Source organism: Aplidium turbinatum, chromosome 6 (genome assembly GCF_918807975.1).
Source record: "Aplidium turbinatum chromosome 6, kaAplTurb1.1, whole genome shotgun sequence".
NCBI lineage: Eukaryota > Metazoa > Chordata > Ascidiacea > Aplousobranchia > Polyclinidae > Aplidium > Aplidium turbinatum.
In genome coordinates, this window is record NC_137477.1 from 21,034,084 (window position 1) to 21,048,291 (window position 14,208).

At 38.1% G+C, this 14,208-nt stretch overlaps 1 protein-coding gene across 1 annotated transcript; it reads left to right on the forward strand.

The window, feature by feature from the left end:
• The first annotated feature begins 922 nt into the window (after positions 1-922).
• Positions 923-12,250, forward strand: LOC145772120 (WD repeat-containing protein WRAP73-like). The gene is made up of 2 exons (XM_082583958.1): positions 923-2,088; positions 11,568-12,250. The coding sequence occupies exons 1-2, from the start codon at positions 962-964 to the stop codon at positions 11,776-11,778; spliced, it is 1,338 nt and encodes a 445-aa protein (XP_082440084.1). The 5' UTR covers positions 923-961; the 3' UTR covers positions 11,779-12,250.
• Positions 12,251-14,208: the final 1,958 nt, after the last annotated feature.

A 14,208-nucleotide genomic window follows, 5' to 3' on the forward strand; every position in this document is an offset into this window, starting at 1 on the left:
AAAAAAATTATTTGAAAAAGGTAGTTTCGCGCTTATTTCACTTCAAAATAACAATGTAAGACACCATAGGTCAAATTTGTTAACCGCTATAGTGCTACACGACAGGCTGAACGCTAAAAATATTTTTTGTATCATTTTCGATAAAATCTTTTTTCTTAAGAATTAATATTTTAGGTTCAGAATTTTTATTCTCGCACTGACAAAGCCTCTGATTGGTTATTCCTGGCAATGCGGTAGCTTGTAGACTTAAAGGATTTGTATCACTGAGGTAGAGCCAGTTACTGACATTGACAGAGTGAAATTTCCGATAATTGTTGAAATGTAGTTGCCTGGGAATTATTCCATCATAGACTTGATTCCATCCACAAGCTATCGCTGAATAGAGAACAGTCCTGAAATGCGTTGCTCAAACGCTGAGAGCGGAACCAGCTTCGTGTGATCTTGAGTCGACCGCTTAACTGACAAGCTAAATTAACTAAAAGAATTTAAAAAAATGTATCACTTGCCATTGAATTAAAAAGTGGCCATAAGTAATGAACACTTTCCACAAAATTTTTGCTAAATCATGCATTTACCTTTTAAAATCAAAAGCTAAATTTAAGATATGTGTTTGGGAAACATGAAAAATTGCCGATGCGTGTAATCAAAATACAATTTTTGGCAGAAACAAAACGGTGCAAATTACAAAAGACTGTTGGGGTTGACATTGTTTTTTGTAACTATATGCTCCCCACACAAGGGAAAGTGTTGTTTCATCAACCAGCATTGCAGAATTTAAAAGAAAGCAACGTATTTGTTGCCATTGCATAGTGTTAGTATTATGATTGTGTAAAATTCCGAAAAAGGTTTGAGCATGTTGATATATAGTAGGCTACGGTGGTAGGCTATACCTTTTGTGAAATGTGCTTGATTTTTCAGAAAACAAAAATTTTTAAGCTGCAAATAATCTTTGATTTCTGAGATGAACTTTTCCGAGTTGTTTAAGCAATCTCAGTTTTTGTGCAAGTTCTCGCCTGATGGCCAGTATCTCGTAAGTTGCGTTTCTTACAAAGTAATAATCAGAGCTGTAGATACCTTGCAGATTCTCAGATTATACACATGTATGGATGCAGTGCAACATGTTGAATGGTCATCTGATTCAGGATTTATATTGTGTGCAATGTACAAAAGAGGAATATGTCAAGTGTGGTCTATTGAGCAACCTGATTGGACTTGTAAAATCGATGAAGGTTCAGCTGGTTTGATTCACGCTCAATGGAGTCCAGATGGTCGACACGTTTTGACAACTGCTGATTTCAATTTACGAATTACTGTTTGGTCTTTAGTGAACAAGTCCATTTCCTATATCAGATACGTAAAAAATTCGAAAGATTGCTTAAGCTTTTCAGATGATGGAAAGTATCTTGCGCTTGCAGAATGTCGGAAGTGTAGAGATTGTGTCAGTGTATTTGCCATCGACTCATGGCAGTTATTGAAGCTCTTTGAAACAGATACTGAAGATTTGGGTGGTTTGAAATGGTCTCCAGATGGAAGAGTAATTTGTGTATGGGAACACTGCTTGTGGTATAAAGTGTTGATATATACCATGGATGGTCGATGTTTGAACACATTTAAAGCATATGACTGGGCTTTAGGAGTAAAAAGAGTTGCGTGGTCCCCAACTAGTCAATTTTTAGCTGTGGGAAGTTTTGATAAGAAAGTTAGAATTCTTAACCATATTACTTGGAAAAGTATCTCAGAGTTTTCACACACACCTAATGTTCAAGCAGCTAATGCTGTAGTTTATTGTGAATCTGAAACCAAACCAGATGTACCTAAAGGTGAGGGTGCTGCTATTAGTTCCTCTACTATCTTCAGCACGCAAAGCAGATATGAACTACAATCTCCTCCAGTGCAAATTCCATTTGTTCTGCCAGATTCTGAAAAGCCAAATCCTAAAATTGGTATTGGATGGTTAGAGTTTAGTCCAGACAATAAGTATTTGGCTACAATTGATGACAGCATGAAAACAGCAGTTCATATTTGGAGCATGTTAAAACTGAACTTATTTGTTGTACTTCAACAAGCATCTCCAATTAAATGCATCAGGTAAAAGAAAACCTAAATGAAAAACACCAATACATGCTGTTGAAATGTGACATGATGTTTTCTTGGGACTCTTCATCCCCTTTTCGAAGATCTCATATGACATGTTTCAATAGCCCCTGGTGTGTTTTTGTGTGACATGTATATAACGATCAAATGATATGACAATCAGTGTTTGAACAATATTTCATATGATTGTTTTTTGTATTTTTATGTCGGAATTGCCAAAGAAAACTAACTTCACTTTGAGTTATTTTTCATGCTATTTAAAACCATCTTGTATATTTTTCAAACAATATCCAGTCGAACAGCAGAATCAAGAAAATGGTTAAAATTTATTGCAAAATAAAATTGTTCAATTAAACAACATGATATGTTCTACTGGTGAACTAAACTAAGCCAAACCTGGGTTTTTTTTTTCGCTGAGACTTTTCGGTCATTTGTCCGAAATGACTTGAAAAAATTTGGTCATTTTTTAGTTATTTTGGTCGTCGTCGTTCGTATGAAGCAGAAAGTTTGTGGTCAGCCGAATGGAAAGACTTGGAGCCAACTTTTCGTCAGGTCATCTAGTGTACGGAGGCCTGTTATTCCTTTGGGAGGGGAATAGATGGGACACCCAAAGATGATGTGGTTAGCTGTTTGCTCCGTCGCACCGCACTGACAAGCAGCAAAGTCCCTTGTGCCCCAGCGTGTCAAGCAAGCATTGAAGCGGCCAACTCCCGTTCTTATTCGGTTCAGTGTCACCCACTCCCTTCTCTGAAGCTCAGAACCAAGTGGGAGTGAAGAGGCAGGAGAGACATTGAATAGAACGAGGCGAGACTTTATTTTTGGCGCAGTGCTCAATTCCTTGGACCAGGCATCTGACGTGCTGAAATCAGCGAGCTGGAGTTTTGCAGCATGCCTTACAAAATGGCGCCGTGATAGTAGGCGTTGTATGATTGGGACATTGAGAGTGGATACGCAATCGTGTAGTATGTGGTTCGGATCAGCACAGGCTTTATTTATTAACGAAGACACCATCGCTTCTCTGCGTACATTAGCGGGTAGGATACCTGACAGCACTGGAAGGTATTGCTGTGGTGTTGGTTTTAAGCATCCAGTAATAATGCGCATCGTCTCATTCAGGCAGGCGTCTAATTTATTGGTGTGCTTGCTGCAACACCATGCCGGAGCTGCGTATTTCGCGGCGCTGTAGGCAAGCGCCAGGCCACCTATGTGGAGGGTAGATGGTTTTGCCCCCCATGTTGTGCCGGCCAAGCACCTCAAAAGTCCATTGCGTGAAGTTACTTTTGCACGCAGGCCTTGGTTGTGCTGCTTGTACGTCAGTTGCCTATCCAGTTTCACCCCGAGATAAGTTGGTTGACTCTTGAACGGTAACTGACAACCATTGACTTCGACCTTCAATTTCCTGTCGACTTGGTGATTATTGAGATGAAAAGTACTGACGGTAGTCTTTGTAGCACTGAGTTGCAGTCTCCACGTATTTAAGTATTCCAAAATTCTTTTCATATCTGACTCCAGTGTGTGCTCTACATTGGACCATATTCTATTAGTGGTTAGTAGGGCTAAATCGTCGGCATATTTTATTTTGGTCATTTTTTCTGATGAAAATATTTCCTTCAATTAGCTGATACAAACCAAAATTTGCACTTGCTGACTAGTTACAACATTAAGTTTCGCTGAGAAACGTTGTCGTGTTTTATCTGAGAAAAATTAGAACAGACAAACGTTTCTTCAACATTCATCAGCGAAACTCAACCTTGCAACACCTGGCCGACTTGACTATATATTTTTTCGGACATTTTGACCGAATTGACTATATTTTTTTCGGACATTTTGCTAAAAAATCGGTCAATGATCGAAAAAAAAACCCAGAGCCAAACTATTACAAGAGGTATAAGGTGATAATTCGATTTTATTCCAACTTTTCGTCAATCAGATACGACTGACTTCTTCAGGGAGCTAGATCACGTAGTGACTGCCTATTCAGCTAGGTAAAACACAGAACCTTGTTGCTTTGAATCAACTAAACATTCAAAATGAAAGTCAACTTTCAAACAAAGGTATCGTGCACATATTTTTAAACTAGAAAAAAGGAGTTTAAATGTTACCAATCAACAAGAAACTTAAATAACGACAGAGCAGCAAGAGAGTGAATGGTATGAGTCATGAAGAATCAAGTTGTATACGCACCACTGCACAGTTTTGAATCAACATGAAACCAACTTACGCCTACGGTAAACATGTCAAACAAGCACTTATATGCAATAGTTTTTTTTATACATAGTAGGAGAGGAGATGCCACCATTACCATTCTTTATATGAGGCTTTTGATTGATGAATCAACTTTCAGAAGATTATTAACTTTTAGAATTTCTGGATTGCCTTGTGTTATTTTTTGATCTGAAATTATTGCAGTTTCATATATGTTGGCCAAATAAAACAAATTCTTAAATCTCACAGTCACATTAATGAACATAAAAGAACTGTCAAATATCAATGCCGGAAAAATCTACTCCTTACAATTACATGCATACCATAACTTCAGGACTCAGGTCATAAAATAACATAATGGCAATCCAAAAATTCTAAAAGTTGAAAGTGATTATCAAAAATGAATGTTTTTTGAAGGTTGGTTTATCAATCAAAAACCTCAATGTAAAGCATTGTAATGGGGGCATCTCTTTTCCAACTATTTATCAAAAAACTCTTACTAGTGCTTGTCTGACATTACCGTAAGTTGGTTTTATGTTGATTCAAAACTGTGCAGTGGTACATATACAATTTGATTCTTCATGACTCATATCCTTCACTCTCTTCCTGTTCTGCTGCTGTTATTTAAGTTTCTTGGTCATTGATAACATTTAAACTCCTCTTTCCTAGCTTAAAAAGTTGCACATGACAATTTTTGTTTGAAAGTTGAATTCTACTTTGCATGTTTAGTTGATTTACACCAGTGTTTCTCAACCTTTTTAGGCCCAACGGCCCCCTTCATGAACTGGCAAATTTTTACCACCCCCCCAACAAAAACAATTAATTACGAAAATCGAATATAAAACAATAATACTATTAGTACTACAATGTGTGCTCAATGCCAAGCAAAAAGCCAAGCAGAGCGAATTAGCCTACATCAAACATAGGCTGGTTACCAGTTTCTAAAACACTTACCGTACAGCCTGTTTTACCCTAAAAGGGGGATCACCAGAAGGTCCTTATTCAAATAGAATTCTATTTCTATTAGAATAAGGACCTTCTGGTGATCCCCTTTTAGCGTGAAACAGGTTGTATGGGTTTTAGAGACTAGTAACTATATTTGATGAAAAGCAATTATATATTGGCCGGCATAAAAACAGTATAGGCCTACTGGTAGTCAGTGTGAACCTTGGGCTTGGTGAGAAAGTACCAGTTTCTTCATATCCAGTGAAAAGCCAGTGAGAAATATTCGGAGATCACCTCCTATGGATCACCTCTCATGCCAAGTGGGTTTCGCTGTTTGGTATGTAGCAGTAGCAGAACAACACAGCTGAATCCCTTTTCCACCAGGTATGAAGTAGGAAATGCTACCACGAAGATACAAGCTCTTTGACGAAATCGTTACGCTGGGCGGTAGATGGGTTAAACCAGAATGCCTCCTAATCTGCTACTATTCGGCGAGTCCGATTCGGTGAGTTCCTAACTCCTGACCCCTAACCCTTAAACGGCAATGATAATAGGCTACGGTACCCGATAATTTAAAAAAAAATCAAAAATTCACCAAATAGGGAATCAGACTCACCAAATTGGACTCACCGAAATGGACTCACCAAATCGGACTCACCAAAACGGGCCATTCCGTAATAATCAACACGCCGCCCTTGATCCGAGGTAATCATACCGCCCCCCTGCAAAATCAAAACGCCCCGTTAAGAACCACTGATTTACACCAACATGGTCCTATGTTTTGCCAAGCTAAACAGGTAGTTGGGTCATTCCATGTCAACTCAACAGGTTTTTGGAAAAGTGCAAGCTCGACCCTCTTAGATTTTCTTGAAATTCACACTAAAGTTTCATATTGATGTATAATGAACACAAAAAAAATTTCAGCTCATTATCTCAAGACGTTTAGAAATTACAGCCCTTCAAAGTCACCAAGGTCCCTCAAAATGCGTTCGCATGTAAATTTTCCTCCATGTTTGGGTCTTCACAACTTTTCATGTAAAGCATTTACAAATCTGAAATTTGGTATTCTGATTAAGAAGCAGCCCTAGTTTTCATATCTACCATCGAAATTGCTAATTTCAAATTAGTTTTAGATATAGAACCTTTCAAAAATTGAAATTTTTTACATTTGAAAAAATTACATCAATTTTTGATGTCCGCTATCTCCCAAACCAATAGTCCCAGAACTACCATTTTGCATATTATTATTCTATACTTGTTGGTAATTAACCCCCATGAGACTTACACTAAAAAAATGTGAAATTATTGAAGTTTGGAGGGTGCAAAGATGAAGCGCGAGCAAAAAAGCGCAAAATGCGCCATCTTGTGGTTAATATTTGACCCTGTGGACAGTCATTCAGGAAGTTGAAACTTTCAGAAAAAAATCTTCTTTGCCTAAGCTATAAACAGTTCAAGTTTCAAATATGTAACCCAACTCCTTCAATAGTAAATGCAGCTGTGAAATCATGAGTTTGACCATCACATGCAAAAGTCTTGGGGGTGTGAGGTAGTGTGGCTTACTTGGCAAACATGAAAATGTTTTGAATTTTGCTGAGGACACCCTTTTAAATTGTGAAGTTGTCAGAAAAAATAACTCCTTCAAAACATTTTTGAATTTGAAATTGATTTAGGGGTGGCCCTCTCCCCCTGAAGTTCTGCGCCCTCCCCCAAAATACCAAATCTTCATATCTCAAAAACTGCTGGAGCTAGAGATACAGTTTTTGTGTCAAAAGATGCAGAAAACATGATTTCCTATCTGCTTTCTGAACAGTGATTGTGTCTATCTTGAGTAGAAAAGCAGTTATTTCAAAAAACCTGTTTCGGGTATTCCAGCACAAAGCAGCGCTGAACAAGTATTTTGGTCCAAGTTATTCAATGCACAAAGTTCATAAACTAACTTGTATAGCTGGTTAGTTTCAAGGTAAAAATGAAACTAAACAAACAAGCAAGCAAACAAAGAAAAAAAAACAAATGAATCAGCAATAGGTAGTAGCAGCATCACATCAGAAGATGCTCTCACAACTCACGAATGAGTACTGGGTTTCATTCCTGGATATTTTGTGTATAATAAGTCCTCTACAGTTGCAAGGGCATGGTGGCAGACAGTACAGATTAAACACAATGGACTATGATCGAATTATGATTATTTTGCCATCACACTGCAAATGAATTGTAATGACTTGCCACAATCTTTTGTGTCCGTTACTTTGCTTCCAGTGTTTAAATCTTATGTAAGATGTTCTGACTTGCAAATCTCAGTGTTAATTTGTTTTTTTTTTATTCCTGGCCGGGGATGTCCTGTGACAAATATATCCTGTACACTTATGGAGTTATATTATTTTGCTGTGCAATATTCTTTGCCTCATACTGTTGAATGTGCTTTGCTAACTACAGTACCATACTTGCTTTGTTGTGTTAGTGCTGCTTTATTTTACTGTTACCAGCTCAATGTGCTATTGAGCAAGGCATTTAAAGATAATTATGCTGAAACACGGAAAGCCATCTACCCGTTGTGATGGTTATGCATGCTATGATCTTAAAAAGTCAACAGTAAATAGCAGAGATTCACAAAAACATGAAACAATACAACTCTCCTGTTTTGACTTAGTTATAGCTGCGAGTTGTGACCTATTACTGATTCATTTGACTTTTTTTTCTTTGTTTGCTTGCTTGTTTGTTTAGTTTCATGTTTATCTTGAAACTAACCAGTTATATACAAGTTAGTTTATGAACTTTGTGTATTGAATAGCTTGGACCACAATACTTGTTCAGAGCTGTTTTGTGCTAGAATACCCAAAACAAGTTTTTTTTGAAATAACTGCTTTTCTACTCAAGATAGACACAATCACTGTTCAGAAAGCAGATAGGAAATCATGTTTTCTGCATCTTTTGACACAAAAATTGTATCTCTAGCTCCAGCAGTTTTTGAGATATAAAGATTTGGTATTTTGGGGGAGGGCGCAGAACTTCAGGGGGAGAGGGCCACCCCTAAATCAATTTCAAATTCAAAAATGTTTTGAAGGAGTTATTTTTTCTGACAACTTCACAATTTAAAAGGGTGTCCTCAGCAAAATTCAAAACATTTTCATGTTTGCCAAGTAAGCCACACTACCTCACACCCCCAAGACTTTTGCATGTGATGGTCAAACTCATGATTTCACAGCTGCATTTACTATTGAAGGAGTTGGGTTACATATTTGAAACTTGAACTGTTTATAGCTTAGGCAAAGAAGATTTTTTTCTGAAAGTTTCAACTTCCTGAATGACTGTCCACAGGGTCAAATATTAACCACAAGATGGCGCATTTTGCGCTTTTTTGCTCGCGCTTCATCTTTGCACCCTCCAAACTTCAATAATTTCACATTTTTTTAGTGTAAGTCTCATGGGGGTTAATTACCAACTAGTATAGAATAATAATATGCAAAATGGTAGTTCTGGGACTATTGGTTTGGGAGATAGCGGACATCAAAAATTGATGTAATTTTTTCAAATGTAAAAAATTTCAATTTTTGAAAGGTTCTATATCTAAAACTAATTTGAAATTAGCAATTTCGATGGTAGATATGAAAACTAGGGCTGCTTCTTAATCAGAATACCAAATTTCAGATTTGTAAATGCTTTACATGAAAAGTTGTGAAGACCCAAACATGGAGGAAAATTTACATGCGAACGCATTTTGAGGGACCTTGGTGACTTTGAAGGGCTGTAATTTCTAAACGTCTTGAGATAATGAGCTGAAATTTTTTTTGTGTTCATTATACATCAATATAAAACTTAAGTGTGAATTTCAAAAAAATCTAAGAGGGTCGAGCTTGCACACCCTGTTGAGTTGACATGGAATGACCCAGTTCCTACTTGATCAAGCTCACTAAATAAGTCAGTCGTGTGTGATTGATGGAACATTTGAATAAAAGTGGATTATTACTTTATACATCTTGTGATAGTTCAGCTTAGTTTGCACCAGCAGAATGCATCATGTTATTTAACTAAATGCGTGGTGAACAGCTTCATTCAATTTTAGGATGGTTCAGTGTTGAGTTGTATTTGCCCACTTGGTTTCAGTAAAAATGTCTAAAAGAAAAAAAGTAGTATTATATGTATTTTTCTAATGGTATGAAAGACTCTTCCCACACAAGAGCAACTAATGTAACTGTAAATAGCAAAAAAAGAAACTGAATGATTGCACCAATCCAGAACTGTTATCAATGTCTAAAAGAAGTCTCCACTTGTAATATAGTTAGTTTCAAACATGAAATGTGTGTACAACTGTACATGTGTTCAGTTACCAAACAAACATTAACAACAATTCTCAAATTGCATCGGAAATACTAATTTGTTCCCTTTATCTCAGTGCCTTTCAATCCGTTGAGCGGTACGCCCTTGTGCGGATGACAATCGCGGGGCAGATAAAAATTGCCTATGATGTTTACTTTTCATTGTGTGCAGTAATTCAAATAAGGCGGAATTAGTATAATTGGCTACATAGTCTTTTGTCTTTGATTCCCTCATGCCAATTCAATCTTTTTATGTGATTGACTTCGTTATAAGGTTGCTGGCTCCGCGGTTTTCTTGCAGAATTGAGCTTGTTTGACTCAAAATCACTGGAAAAATTCAGTGGTTGCGGGACGCGGGTGTTTGGTCTAGTTTACTTTTTGATTGCCGTTTTATGGTTTATAATTTGGAAGTGTGCTACCTTTTCAAGTTTACACCTTCGTTGCACTAAAAATGAGCATGTGACTGTTTTGCAACACGTTTACGAGACAGGTGGTGTTAACCGTAAAAACCACGCCGAATTTTCGCTCGGAACTCGGGATGGATTTAAAAGAGACCTGGCCATCTAAGCACTTGAAGCTTTGTGCAAAATCCCATCCAATATCTATACTTGGTTGAAAAGGGGTTTATTGTACTAGTTAATATCAAAACAAGAAAAAGGAATTGTCTTAATTAAACACTTGGTGACATAATGCAGGAGGCTTTGCAGCAAGAAATTGTGCTTAACTGGTCTGACGTTTTCGGAAATATTCAGCAGCATGCGAGTCATTCATAGCCTATCTTTGGATGGTTAAATATGCAATGCTAATTCTTCTTCGAATCGAGGGTCTATCCTTTTACCACCCCAGATTTACGATGTTTTTGGGCTACACTGGAAAGCTATTAGAGAGCAGCTAGTGTTTGGTTTTATCATGCAAGACTCGCAGACTTCCACTCCGTTAGGTGGCTTGAAGATTAAACAACGTTGATGATGTAGTCTGCAGTCTGTTCCACGGCACCACATTTACAAGAGGAGGAAAATGCGTTTTCCGATTGGTGCATGGTTAAGCGGAAATGCCCGACGCCCGTTTGAAGACGTTCGAGGCACATCCACACCTATTTTGGTAGCATCAGGCCGATGGGACGGGGATGTCAAGGTCGGGGATGAACGAATGGAATCTAGTGGTACTTGACTTTCATTCAGAATTCCATTTGTGGTCCGCCCAATTAGCCGCAGAGATGTCTTGTCCATCAGAAGTTGGGCGGCTGACACTAATGGGTGGCTTGATTTCCGTCGATATGGTTGCTCGTTTGAATGAGCAGAAACCTTGAAGTGAAGACGATGGTTTGGCTCTGTCGACCGAGAGGCAAAGCGACGAAGTTCAGTATGTTGGATGCCAGCAAAAATGAGGAGATTGTCCAATGATGTGGGACGCAGGCATCCGGTCACTGTGCGGCGTGCGCAGGGCGCTGTTTATGGTAGTGTCAAATGCTGTGTTCGTGAGCACTGTGGCACCAAACTGGTGCACAGTAGCCTACTCTGCTGAAGAGTAGACAAGGGCTAAGGCAATGAGGCTGCTATTCGCAGTGTCAGCCTTCACTCCCCAACTGGACCCTGCCAGGCAATTTAGCGGAGCGCGCGATGTCAGTTTTATGTGCAAATGCTAATTTTTTTAATGTATAATAATTTTTGTTGTTACTGTAAATCAAAATTTCGTTCACGTGTCTTATAGTGTCTGACTGCAGTAGTTAACGATTGAAGTAAATCAAACTTGAATTCAGATCAATCCATTGCCATTTAAAAATTGATTAATTAAAGATTTTATTGAATAAACCTTCCATTGATATTCCACAAATGGGGAAAACAAACAGCTGCAAACTTTTGACACCGCAAAGAAGTATTTTTGATCTGTGCGGGTGAAGATTTTGCGAAATGATAAAGTGCGTACCGTTTCAAAGGTTGAAAAGCACTGATATTGAAAACAGGAGATTATTAATGAAGATTTAACACCAACCTTATTACTTACTTTCAGGTGGGACCCTCATTCAAGCAGACTCGCCATTTGCACAGCTAATGACAAGCTTTACATGTGGTCTCCATCTGGTTCTGTGTCAGTTCAAGTTCCCATCAGTGCTACATTTCATGTCCACTCACTGAGATGGCATTCTAGTGGAAAATCTCTGCTACTCATGAGCAAAGACCAAATGTGTGTATGTTACTTGGAAAACAAAGAAACCCGTTGAGTTAAGAGTTGATTAGTATTCTTTTATTGAGGTGTGAGGCATGCTTTTTCAATCTGTTAAACTTAAACCGGGTAATATCCCAATCTCTCTGCCTATTAAAATTTGACTTTCAATGGTGACACGCCAGTTTTGCCAACCGGATTAAAGATTCATATTGAATAGGATGAGTAACTTCCGCATCAACCTGTGTCTTTAAGTTGTACGCTATACAAACAACTGAGGTCATGAACTCTGTAGAAAGTTCTCTTTTTTGTATACTGTGTGGTTGAGTTTGCAGGCCAGTCTCTGGTTCAGGGCAGTTTGCAGGCCTTCAGCATTGTGTCAACGGAGTAAATTGCTCCTGATTTTATCGTGCCGCTATCTTAAAGTTTATTTTTTTTAAATGTCTTCACATTTTATGTATGCTGTTTAACATAACATGTACTGTAATACAAAAACAATGTAACTTATGTTGAAATTACATTATGAACCAATGACATTCTTCCTGTGCTTGTTCTTTTCTATTAAAAGCTTGTTGAGGTTGTTACAAGCGAAATTATATTCTTTTGACAACAAATTATATCTACCATAGGCAGTGCGAAATGAAGCAAATTGCCTTGCCGGCCTTGTTAAATCAAACGATATAAAAAGAATGCGACTTAACACAAAACAAACAAATTTTCTTAATGGTTGGTCCGAGTTTGACAAATCGTTAAATTACAAGGGTCTATTACTGTCGTGACGCGACAATTTATCGAAAGACAATTTATCGAACGACAGTTAATCGAACGACAATTTATCGAAACGACAGTTCATCGAACCGACTGTTTATCGAAACGACAGTTCATCGACCGACTGTTTATCGAAACGACAGTTTATCGAACGACGAAGCACATATGCAATGGAATACTCTGGGGTTAGGTTTTCGATTAACTGTCGTTCGGTGAACAGTCGTTTCGATTAACCGTCGTTCGATTAATTATCGTTCGATAAACTGTCGTTTCGATTAACTGTCGTCGATAAACTGTCGTAGTACCATTACTCTACTCTATAGCATTAATATTTGAATTATGCAGGCCTCCAAACTCCTTTGTTTTATGGCGACCAAGCATGGCCTACCAGAGCTTCTTCCAGGCAGCCAAATTCACGCGCCTATGTAGCCAAAATGAAAAAAAATTGTGTTTTTAAAAATTAATATCGTGTTTTTGCGTTCACTCAGGTAAAAACAACACAAACAAGGCCCTGAACAATTTTGCAGCTGCATTTAAATGCGCTGCTTCCCAACAATCCCAAGTAGTGCAGAGCTCGTCTTCTAGTTTTTATTGGTCGACGCTCAGCCTTTAAGCAAACCTTTTTTCCGCAATATTTTTCGGCGTGTGAGAGACGTTGCTGCCTTATTTGTGGAAAAGGTTGCCAGTGAAGAGAGAAAAGTTTCAAATGCCAACAGAATGGAGAAATGTTGGTTTTTGTAAGCCGCGGCCATGGCCGCTGAGAGCTTAGAAGCTTGATATACAACAACATACTGTATTATATAACCATCAACCACTCTGACTACATCCCCAGTTGAACTGCTTGAATTCAAAAACTTTCTAAAAATTTTAGACACGGTCTCAACACCAAGCTTCATCGGATTTAAATGGAAGATTTTTAATTAGTTTAGCTTTTAATCTACCTAATTATATTACAAAAAAGCATTTTTATGCGTTTCTGTATTGCTAAAATTTTTAAATTCAGTGAGTCGACCACTCCAATTATTATTGAATTTTGTGTCTACTGTACTTTAAGCAGTTAGGACCATAAAACAAAACCATACCCTCCATTCAGCGGCACCTAATGGATGTAATACTTCCCCGCCAACAACACTTCAACAATCGGAAACTTCACTCTGTTAATCTCGGTAACCGGACCTGCGTCAAAAGCCTCTACAAGTATGCCAAACTACCAGGATTCAAGGCCTATGAGAGGGGGTACGGCGTACTCTTGAAGGCTCAAGCCTGTGATTGTTGAGGGAACCGAAATTTTATACTTTACGCGCAAAAATGTTTGGTTAAAACCATCCTAAACGACTAAATTCAAGCATAAAAGTTGTTATTGGATAGCCCTTGGGGTGGCCCAGAAAGAAATTAGGAATTTAAAGTGGTGGTTTAATGCTTTAGCCTACGTGCAAAAACGTTCTGTTAAAAGGTTACAAGCACACTAAATTATAAATCATAAAAGTTGGTTAGGCTACTCTCCTGTCCGGAGGGGGGGGGGGGGCATAGTGTAGCAAAAGCAGGGTTGAGAAAAATCTGGGCTTATTTTAAAAGCGTTGGGCTTTTTAAAAATTATTTGAAATAGGTGGTCTCACGCGAGGGCGCCGGAACGATTTTTGACTGGGGGGCAGGATTACGAAAAAAGGGCACTTTTGTTTACTAAAAGGCCAATGTTTTTTCAAGTTTTAAGATAAGATAT